The sequence below is a fragment of the Empidonax traillii genome, unplaced genomic scaffold, assembly GCF_003031625.1.
Source record: "Empidonax traillii isolate 1590-97213 ecotype Southwest subspecies unplaced genomic scaffold, ASM303162v1 scaffold493:size717247, whole genome shotgun sequence".
Classification (NCBI taxonomy): Eukaryota; Metazoa; Chordata; class Aves; order Passeriformes; family Tyrannidae; genus Empidonax; species Empidonax traillii.
Genome location: NW_020955686.1, coordinates 306,622 through 318,662, shown reverse-complemented (window position 1 = coordinate 318,662; position 12,041 = coordinate 306,622). Strand labels below are relative to the sequence as shown.

General features: G+C 34.5%; 1 protein-coding gene across 1 annotated transcript in view; it reads left to right on the top strand.

Moving 5' to 3' along the window:
* Window positions 1-12,041, top strand: part of TUSC3 (tumor suppressor candidate 3) — a 112,204-nt gene that overhangs the window by 23,550 nt on the left and 76,613 nt on the right. The window contains exon 2 of the mRNA XM_027896339.1: window positions 10,934-11,103. Within this exon, the coding sequence (XP_027752140.1) occupies window positions 10,934-11,103 (170 nt within the window). The remainder of the gene's footprint in view (window positions 1-10,933; window positions 11,104-12,041) is intronic.

Genomic DNA, 12,041 nt, shown 5'->3' with positions numbered 1-12,041 from the left:
ACTGTAAATATTATTGTTTTTTTCTGCAACTTTTTGATTATAATTTTTAAAATTCCTAATTTTTACATTAGTTTGTGCATAGTTAGATATCTTACTTCAGAAATTACTTGACTACCTTGTCACAATATAGAAAGTGTTTATTGCTTATCATCACCACATCTTTCCTGTGACATTAGGCTTTTAATTTACTTGTTGTGAAGAGGCAGGTGAGAAATTTAATTCTGTTTTTTTAATTTCCCAGTGTCATAATCAGCAAGATAACCTTTCATATTAATATAAAGGTGCCAATAAAAAATAGGTATTTGAGAATCCTCTCATTAATATAAAAAAGACCAAATCCATGATAACTGCCTATGTGTGGGGGTTTGTTTGTTTGTTTGATTGGTGTTTGGGTTTTTGTCGGGTATTTTATTTATTTTATTTTTATTTTGTTTTTGTTTCTATGTGGTTTTTGCTTTTAATGTTTTGGAAGATGAAGAAGCCAGAGTGCTCATCATATTTAGAATATTTTTCAACTAGATCCTTTCTGTTCTATAGATCAAGTTAACTCATTGTTTGTTGCTTGTTTGGAGTAACTTGGGAATAAGAACTCTCCTATTTGTTGATTTTTTTCTTTTTTTGTTGTTTTTTTTTTAAAGGTCAGTTAATTTCCTCTAAAATTCTGTTCTCTTACATTCCCTCATTTTAAGTGTCTCTTTTATATAAGAAAAAGGAAAGTTAAAATACTGTTATATTGCTCGATGGAGTAATTAAAAAATATTCATTAAAGGGATTCTATTGAAATTATTTAAGTATGCTTCGTTGAGATCTCAGTGTTTGTGGGTGTTTTTCTATACAAGCAGGTATATTTCTGATTACCAAACAGTGCTTATGCACCCTTAGAACAATTTAATTTCTGTACCATCATTCCAGTATGTTTTCATTCATGAACCAAATCATCTCTGATTTGCATTGTATTTGCTATGCATTTTACATTTTAAATGATTGTTGAATTGATTTGTCCTTAGCCTTCGTTCTTTTAACAGGACGTGCAACTACCCCTTCCCAGTTGTCCTTTAAAATGTAATTCAGTGAAAAGTTTTGATGCTTTCTACAGTCATTTGTAAGATTTTTTTAAAATAAAACTTCTTTTCATTGTACCAGTTTAGTCATGTATTCTGTACTTTCAGTGATTGGAAACACTACATCTGATTTTAACTTGCTGTTTGAAATAACTTAAATTGAAGAAGAGTTCACTGTTAAGTGATGTCTTTTCATGCACATCCTTTAAGTATCATGCTTTTCATGTCATGTTCTGAAATTGAAAATGTTTTGAGGAAGGACTGAGAAAGCTGGGACTGTTTATTCCAGGAAAGAGCAGGCTCAGAAGGAGTTTTATCAATGTAAAGAAATACCTGGAGTGTGAAGTGTTAAAACAACAGCCAGGATCATTGGTGCCCAGTGACAACACTGGGGGCAGTGGGCACAAACTGAAACACAGAGGTTCCATCTGAACATCAGTAAACACTTCTATACTGAGAACATGACCAAGCGCTGGCAGGACTTGCCCGGGAAGGTTGTAAATTCTCCCATTTGGAAATACTCAAAAGATGTCTGGATGTGGTGACCTCCAGAGCTCCCTTCCAACTTCAGCCGTTTTATGGTACTCTGAATTTGGTCTGTTGTTGGAAATGGAACCTTCAATAAGACTAGATAAGAAATGCAGACTGTTTTCTTCATGTTAAGACTTGGTCAGAACTCTGATTGTCTGTCTGTATTGTATCCCAAAGAAGGAGAAAATTCCAGGTAATGTTGACTTCATTTTCTTCCCATCTTTCTCTTATGAATATAGAAATTATTACAGGGCAGATTATTCTGTATATGAAGTACACGAGCTGCATGCTCTGATATGTACAAAACTGGTGTACGAGCAACTGATCCTGGATTACAGATTCTTATGGCTTGCTTTGTAAAACTATTTCTTTCAATAGTTCACTTAGAGAGTCAGCTGAACAAAATATTTTGCAATAAAATTGAAAGGGAACAGATAGTTATATACCACTGTTTGTAGAAATGTTCAACTTCACAAATAATGCTTGAGAGTAAAAGAAAGACCTCATTTTCAAATTTTCAAAGGCACTGTGGACTCTTGTTTCAGAATGAAGGAGAAAGAAGGAGAAATGGCTTGTGTCTTCCTGTAGTGTCAAAACTTTGCCTTTAGTAGACAAGTACCATTTTTTCAGATGATCTAGACAGTTCAAGTAAGGCTGCCTGCTGATTTCAACTAACACATAAGAAGTGAAGGGAAAAGAATGGGATTAAAAGTTACCTTATTTTTAGAAATAAACACAATATTAATAGTTTGTCTGAGAAGTCAATATTCTTTGTAGCAAGGGAGAGGTACACAAATGGCTTTCAGTAGTTAATTCATAATTCTACACTGTAGATTGAGCGAGACTGCTGAATGATGTGAAATGACTATTGCAGAAAGTGGAACTAAAGAAAAAAACGCTTGGAATTAAGAAACTCAGAAGGCCAATATAAACACACTTAGTTTAAAAGGCAGACTTAGCTAAATTTAATTTTACCTAAAACACAGAAATATTTGAAAATGGCAGGCTGAATGAGCTAGTGTCACACGTCTTAATAATCTGTAGCTTTGAGTTGTGTTCTTGGAGTTAGAAAGAGTTTCAATTTGTAAAGTAATAGTTCTGCATAGAATTAACTTGAAGTATCTGCTCTAAAAATCATAAACTTGCGCTCTGAAAGGTATGGCTGTGTCCATTTCCCAGTAATCTGAAGGTTCTGAATATTGAAAAAATATACAGTCATTTAAAAGTTTGATCATTTTAATGAATTGAAATATATGCGCGGAATGATGTTAGTTTTTAACTTTTTGTGCATAATTATAATATTTAGCTAAAGATTTTTTTTCCCCATCTTTAATAAAGAACTTTTGCAGTGTTTTTGCTAGGTCACCCTGAAATTTTTTCCACTGAGAATAAATGAAGCTTTTTTAGCCTTTGTGTATAACAAATACTCTTGGAATCATCCTGGTTGTCCTATATTATGCTCTCCTGAGACTAATATCCTTCCAGTGTAAAGGTGACCTAAGCAAAATGTACTTTGAGGTTTAGCTGGTGCTTTTGTTGTAGAGTCTTTTCTCTAATTCATAATTCATCCTTTTGATATTTCTCATTATGTTTTTAATTACTTCTACACTTGTAAAAAAAAAAAAAACAACACAAAAACAACAAACCAATAAGGGAAAAGCCTTAAGTTGTGTAAGGTGTCTTTCCTAGGCTAATTTCTATAGAACTTAAATGGTTACTTGTGTTTATTTAATGCAGTACAGTAGAGATTATCTTTCCTGAAGGAAGTTGTGTGCTTGTTTACAATACTAGAGTCCTACTCTGTAATTCATAATGTTGACTTTACAGACTTTATTTAAATTAGATGAACTTTATTTTTTATGAATGTAAGTTATCATAAAGCTTATGACAAAGTCTGAAAATTTTAAAAAATATTAATTACAAAATAGGATGAATTTCTTGTATTTTGAGATAAATTGTCATTTTTTGCTTGTATTCCATGGAAATTGAAGATCTTTGTAAAATTAGCTGGACAACATACATTTATGTAAACCATTATGCAGGTTACTGTCTATCTTGCATTTTCTACAGTGGAAAAAATATTAATGTTAATGCTTTCTTGTACAATGTTCAGAAAATGACAGCTTTATGTAATAAGAAATAAAATTTTTCTTAAAATTCTAATAGAACAACTTACAGGCTAAAATTAAAAAAAAAAAAAACACAAAACAACCAAATACCAAAACCAACAACAACAACAACAAAAAAAACCCAAAACAACAAAAACAACCCAAACCTCAGTACTTCTAGTTCTCTGTTCATTTATCTACTTAGAAGGACATTTTTAGGCTTAGTGCCACAAAATGTAGGCTATTTTACATAAAGATGAAAATGGGTGTCTGATTCCAAAAAGCAAATCCTCAGTCACAGCTAAATGACTTTAAGTCAGTGGAGCATAATATCAAGTCAGTCCTACTCTGCTAGCTTACATGGCTTCTCAGTTATGTTCAGGCAATGACTTTTTGTAAATAAATAAATAATCTGAATAAATAAGTAATCTGAAAGGGGAAAAAAGTATCCAAACAGATTTCTGTATTTCTTACTTGTTAGTAGTATTTGCATTAACTCATGCTCTTCTTTTGTTAAAGAGGAGAGAACAGAGAAGAAAACATTTGCAGTACTTATACAGCCATTCTCAGTGGAATTAGTTTATGACCTTATGAGTTATAGAACAGTTTGTACTATGCTTCTGATGCCTTCAGAATTGGACGTATATGCTCCTAATTTCTGCTGCAGAAAAATATGTTGCTCACTGGAACATTCAGATACTTAATCCTGAACTTCTCCATCGAACCTAGGGTTGTGAATCAAGAAATTACAGATTGCAACTCTGATGTGACATTCAAAAAAGGGAATAGATATTTCTGATGAAGCTGCTGATGCTGTATGCCTTAATTTGAAGAATTTGTTGATAAAAATGAAATATTATTTTTTTCTGGGTTTCAGAATAGCCTAGGAACTTTTAGAGAAAAGAATGAAGATCTGGACAGACTAAAGAAATTACCCTTCTTTTAGCACTTTCAAGTCCATGAGCTATGTGAAATCTTCTTTAGAAGACTTGTGCAGGAAAGTGTGTAGGAAATGTTATTTGAAATATACATGAGTTATTGTTTGTTGAGTTTTACAAGTGATAAAACTATTTTTGATATGTTCAAGGATACTGGTATGTTGGTAGTCTGGCATTAGGTGAACAAGGAACAACAGAGGAACATATGCCTGTAAGAACGCTTCTAATGTTAATTCCAATTATGTAATTTGGTCAGTAATTACATATCTGTGAATGTTTATCAGACACATTTTTAGAGGAGTTAACTATTCTTACAACTTACTGCTGAAATGTGTTTATTAGTACAGTTAGTTGCTCTGTACTATTATTCTTGGTGTAATGAAAGACTAAAAAGGGGACTGTTGTAATAAATTGGAAATTAGGCTACATACGTCAGATTGAGAAATTTATGAGACACTTTACATGCCTTATCAGTGCAACCTTGTGTTGTTCTTTGTTTGTTTGTTTTTACAATGAGTGTTGTCCTGAAATAATTGCTTACAAAGCTAGCGTTTCTTGTGTATTTGATGCACCTGAGTGAGCAAAGCAGAATTTTCATCAACTGTGATTTGATCAGCATTAGTTGGTTTTGGTAAGATAGACATAAAGAAACATGGAGGTCAAGCCACCTCATTTGTTTTTTCATTTTATTTGCAACATCATCATTTCAGAAACACTCAACAAAATCTGTAGTTAACTGATCTCTGGTAGCAAATATAGTATCAAATAATTAATTAGCATCTCCTTGCTTTATTTCTTTCACTACAGAAACTGTGAAATTTGAGCTACTGGAGTGAATTTGAATTTTTCATCAGGAAAGGGGAGTGGCTTGATAATAACCAATGCCTCAGCCTTATTAGTAGTCAACAGTAGTTCAAGTCCCTGGCTAATTTATTTGAAGACTTTTCCTAATATAGGTATGTCATCTTACAGCTCTTGACCCTGCCTTTCTGGAGCTGAGATCTTGGTATTCCGTGTTCTCATACTGAGCAGTATTCAGGACTCTCTTACCATCAGCAAGACCTGAAACGTGTTCTGAAGCCTGACAGAAGCAAAGTGGTAGAGCTGGTTTGTTTCAGGTGAAAGCAGGCTACTTTGAACAGCAAAGCATTGAGTAATATCATTGGGACTTTGTTTGTTTGTTTGTTTTTTAATAGCCCCTTATGCCTTAAAAGCTGCCTATGTGAAGATTTTCTGACTGAAGGCAAAGTAAATGAAAGAGGGTCTAAAGAAGAAAAGTAAATCATAATACATTTTCAGTAATGTAAATCTGTCAAAAATCTGTTTATATGATATAGAAAATCTGATAAAACTTTCTTGAAAACCCAGCTATTTTTCTGTGATTCTTGTGTTTCACAGATGAACAAATCTGAATGAATAGGTGGTTGTTTTTTGGTTGGTTTTTTGGTTTTTTTGTTTTTTTTTTTTTTTTTTTTTAATAAGAGATTTGTCTTGAAAACATCAAGGATATCCATTGGATAGACAGAGCAAGTAGCATTTAGGAAAATACGGGTGGTATTTTGTTTTGTGTTACTTGGTGCCACCTGCCCCCAACAAGGTGGTTTGAATTAGGCTAAAAGAAATTTAGAAAATCTGGCCAAGGAAGATTAACAGTTAATGAGACAAAAATGTGTGGATACAGGGTGGTTCTTATTGTTGTTTATGCTTCGTCTTGTAGGCACTGTCTTGGGAGAGCAAATAGATAAAGCTGTGTTTTGAGTAGCTAATCTGCTGGTCACAGAGTATGAAAGGGAAGGCTTGTCGATGACAAGCTCTGTTAGGTTAAGAAGCAGAGAGGAGATATGGGGAATCACTGGGAAGCAATCCCTAATGGGGAATTGCTTCAGGTGTAGACGCCAGAAGCTTGACCTGCCAGCATCTTCTGTTTCATAACTTGTCACAGTTTGCCTATGCTTTTGACAGCAGCAAAGATAATTTTCATAGGTGATTGCTTTATAGGGAAATCCCATTTTCTAAAAAATGAACAGCTTTTCTTCTTTCATAAGAAAATTCCTGGATTTTCACTTGTTACAAAATACTGTAGTAACAGCAAGGAAAATTATAGTTCTGTTTGTTTTACAAAAATTAGCATTCATGTTTCCACACATAGATCATGAATGTTCTTTTATTCTGCTTGGGGCATCAGCCACTGAAAATACATAAATGATACCTGGCTACCTCTTTGCCCATTGATTTAAAAGTTCTCTATGTTTTTATCAGTAGATTGTTATCTGTTGACTCTGTTGTAGGTATTTGCAACACCAAACCTGGAATTTTCCTCATACAGGAAAAATTTCCCTTTTCATATTTAGGCTTCTGGGGTTTGTTTGTTTGGGTTTTTTCCCTAGTGTTTCAGCTAGTTCCATTGAGTTATTGGTATAAAGATAATAAGTACTCAGAGGAATTCTGTAACCTAATGGGTTTAAACAAATATAGGGTCTTTACTTGTATAGACTGTGTAGAGGAGCAGAAAATTAGACACTAGAGCAAAAATGGGATAGTTCCTTGTTTTCTGGATATTGCTTCTGTCTCTCAGTCATCCCAAGATGTATTTTGTCAGATTTAGCCGTTTAGAGGTTGAGTTAATAAAATTTGTGTAACTATCTAGAATCCTAATGGGAATTCACTTTGGTGACAGTTTTAGATATGGTTTGTATAGTTAGATGGTTGGATAGAAGAAAAATACTGGAGAACATGTTCAGTTTCAGTATCTTCATGGCAAGAACAATTTGGGATAGACCATTGTCTTTTCTAACAATGCTTTCCTGGATATTAATAGATTGTTTTTATTAGGGTCATATGGAAAATTTTCCCCTTTGGAAAATATTTCTTCAATTTTCAACATTCTCTTTTACACAGGAGAAATCTGAATTATGAAATCCTTAATGTTGTTCTGCTGCTTCAGCATGTTTAAAACATGCTCTCCCCACCTATAACAGGCTGACCAATTTTCTGAGTGTAGTGTCTTAAAAGTAGGTGCCTTTTTGATCCAAAACTAAAGTAGACAGTTGGAATTTTGAAGTGTGCCGTATTTCCTTAAGACAGGTACTGAATTTGAAAATCAAATGCATGGCTAAAATGGAAACTTATTTAAGAGTAGATTTATTTCTTAGTTTTCATTATTAAATGAAATGAGGAAAAAGTTGCTAACTTAGCAGCATATATTGTCTCGCACATGACAAAAACAATATCTGGCCTTCATCTCTCTCTAAAGAGTTAGAAATCAGAATGACTTCACTGTGAATTCTAGAGCTGTCAGTTCCAAGTTCTCTTCTATCAGTTACTCTGCAAAAGAAATCTTTCTGCAATAAAGTGTATGAAAAAATTAATAGGATATTGAAGTGTGGTCAGTTACCTAAGGAAAGTGTAGCCTATAGCAGGATGGTTTATGATGTAAGCAATTATCTGCAATCTATTCACTAACTTTCTATTTGAAAAGAGTAGATTGCTTCAGAATGCAATGAAGCAAGTATATAAATTGTACAAAATTCCTCTACTCCCTTCCTGAAGCACTTGTTTGATTACCAAGTATAGTAAACACGTTAGTTTAGTTAGTAGCTTTCTACCTAGTGCATTTAGAAAAAAATAACAACAAAAGATACAAGTGGTTGAGAACATACTTCAGAGTATTGCATAAGAGCTCTGTGAACGTGACATTGCACATGGTTGGATCTGAAAGAATCAAGGCAATTTTTTTATTGGCAACAAGCTTCCAAGTAAATCTTGGGTTGGGAATTCTCTGAGTAAGAATCTTCCAATATAACTTTATTTTATAGAAACAAATTGTGTAACACTAATAGAGCTGGATTTTTTTTCCTCCCCTGTTTTTTGGTGTGTTTTTTTTTTTTTTTCTCTGAAAAGATCATGCTCTTGCTTTCATATCCTTAATGCTGTTTCATGGGTTTCTTTTCTCTGAATAAGACTTGTTCTGAGAAGTCTTTGGGTTTCTGTACCAAGTAGGATGTTGTGCATCATTCCTGTGCTAATATAGAAGTTGTGTCTTTTTATTAGTTCTATTTGGTTTATCGTTTTTGCTTCAGTTATTTAAGCTTTTGGATATACATGTTCACATCCTTTTTAGCTCCTTATGTTTTATTGCGTATTACCAGCTGCGTGCCTGATGCCTAGCAAATCTTTTGAAATGACCAAAGATTTAATTCAGACACTGCTAATTCAAGGAAACCTTACAAATGTCTTTTAGCAGAAGGAAAATTTTAGTATTAATTGATTAATTTATATAAACAGACTTATGATCTCTTTCACGTTTGTGATAACAACTATAAGCTAAATTGTGAGGAAAGGAATGAAGCCCTAAAGGATTTTTTTTAAAAGGCTTTATAGGGTCAAGTAAATGTGACTCTCAGAACTGTTCATAATTTACACTGATCAAAACTTTTGGACTCAAGCCTTCTGATGACCTGTGCCTGAGGAGCTCTGATAATTTTTAAGATGGAAGGTCTGACAGGCAAAATGTAATTTTTCTTGATCCTTACAGTTCACTCCTTTCTTCCCCTCATATATCTGTCTCTGCTCTTATTTATAGCATTACTGATTTGTCAAAATGTTACTAGATGACCTAATTTTTCTATTTCATTCCTTTATTTAAAGAAAGTCCTAGAAAAAACCACCTTGTCTCCTTTCTCAGTTTTTCTTACACAGTATTTGAGTTTTACCCTTGCCTTGCCTCTCATTGTATTCTCTTTTCTCAGTGTCCCCATTTCAATATGTTAAGCTAGTTTATTCTTCCCCTCCACAGTGGAGTGACATCAGTTCATAAACCCTTTCACTAATTTCTGTATTTTAACAGAGGTCTGACATCCTCAAATTTTCTGAACTTAGTTTCCCTTTTGTTTGATGCCCCTTCTTCACTTTCTGTTCCTGTCTGTCTGCCCCCTCTCTGTCCTTCCCATCTTCTTTCAGTGGTCAACCTCTGACTTGTAATATTCCAGTGTTCTCCACACTTTTTGCCTTCTTATTTGATATAGGCAGCTTCCACAGTGTCTCTGAGTAGGGAACAGAAGGTATAAAACAAGATGGATTGATGCACTGATCCTGATACAATGTATGTAGCAGTCCGCCTAGAGCATGGTCAGTGCGACTTCACTGAACCTGGGTAATTTAGGAAATGAAACCATTTCTGCTGAGCATGTGTCACATCAGGCTTACTTGATTAAAAAAAAAAATTCTAAATAGATTTTCATAGGAATAGTTTGATGAAGAAGACTGTCTTCTAATATGTCTCATAGCTTGCTTTTAAGTCATTCATGTCGTGGAATGCTTGCAAGCAAAAGAAAAGCAACACACAGGCAGGGTTTTATTTCCTTTTACAATGGTAGTGCAGTCAAAATATTTTGTGGTTCTTAATCTTGAAAGCAGTATAAAATGTTGATCTCATAACAGAATTTGCCTAGATGGGTTTATATGACAGTGTAGTCCTGTCTGTAGCAAAATATTAACTTGTATTAATTTAAATTCAGTATGATATGTATTTGTAGGAAATTCTGAATAGAGTAACTATTTCTCTCTCTGTAGGTATAATTTTCTTTCATCTTTATACTTGAGTGACTGACAATATCTTACTCTCATTTTTACTAAATAGAATAAATGTAACATAAGTTAAATGATTGCTGTACTGATAACTTGTATTAAGGCAGTCAGCCTTACTCTACTCCTTTGCCTTTGGTAGCAACCTGTTTGATTTCATTTTATGGATCCTTTTTGTTTAAAACCACATTGAGTTATTTTTTTAAATACTTAAAATTTCCCTGTCTATATGAAAGACTGAATTGTGCTATAAGCGCACTTTTGCTATACACGTATAACCTATAATTATAATAATGGCCAGTCTTCGCGAACGAAGAACCGGGGAAGGTCTTTCCACCTTCCAGCTTGTGCGTTGGATTTTTTAGGTGAGACACAGTGTGCGCGGAACTGAGCCCACCCTTTAATCTTGAGGTTCATCTGCCGGGGCCAAGCACACTTGGACGGTGGCAGCGAGGTCCTCAGGACGTAGATGGATTGCCTTACGGGCTAACGAGCTCCATCTGCCCGGGGAGTGGCCCTGTCCGGGAATTGAACCCGGGCCTCGACGGTGACAGCGCCGCGTCCTTAACCACTAGACCACCAGGGGCTCCCTATAATTATAACCATATAACTGTATGACCTCTGGCTTAAGACCATATAAGCTCTGAGGGTGAAAAGGCAGAATATAAGTACAAAGCGCTTAAACATTCCCCATCCTTGTCCTCAATTACAGAATCTTTTGGCTGAGAAAGTGGAGCAGCTGATGGAGTGGAGCTCAAGGCGCTCAGTCATCCGCATGAATGGAGACAAATTCCGAAGGTTTGTGAAGGCTCCACCTCGTAACTACTCTGTGATAGTGATGTTCACTGCTCTCCAGCCACAGCGACAATGCTCTGTTTGCAGGTAATTTATACCTTACTGATCTTCCTCACCAGCCTTCAAGTGAACATTTGAATCAATGTGCAATACACTGAGTAGGGTTGTTGTTTGCATGGGATTGCACACTATTCAACAGGCTCATGTACTTTTGACAGCATCTTTTCAACTGTCATTTGATCTAGATGTCAAATTTAGGATTCTGCCAAGTTTTTGTTTCTTTTTTGAATTACAGTTGAATAAAATATACACAGCTAAGGAAGACTTTCTCTTTAAGAAATCAGCTTTATTTTCTTAACAGATAACCATGATCTTTCCCAAGACATTGTACGGCGGAAGTGGTTCATTGCTACGTAATAATAGGGCACTTTACTGAATTATTCAGTAAGAGATGTCTAAGGCTGTGATGCAGATGTGACTTACCCTGTGATTTCACAGCTTTGGGCAGTTCTTACATGCAAGCACATTTTTCCACAAAGACATGCTTGTTGTGGGATACTTTCTGGCACTGCACTTTAATAATTTCTGGTGGCTTCATTTAGAATATGTATTAGAGTGGCTCTGGTATTCTTTTAAGTTCAAGATCTGTCTATGCAAATTCCTAGCTTAATAAGTTGATCCAAAAATTACTAATGATAGACAGGCAAATAAGGCCAAGGGACTGAAAGGTAGTCATGCACTTAATTACGTTACTAAATCAGAAACTGCTAATAAAACCTTCTTCAGCCAAAATATGCATTAGAAATCATTGTGTTTAGTAATAGATTGGATTATTGTGCAGGGAGCTCTAAACAGTATTTAAATAGGCAGTAAAATACTCTGTAGAACTATGAAATATGCAAGCTGTATATTAAGAAATATTATTTCTTGGTTTTAAAGAGGTGCATTTTAATCCATATACAGAGTTGGTAAACATACCAGCTTGTTAGATTTCTGATGTGTTGGAATGGGACATTTACAACAGA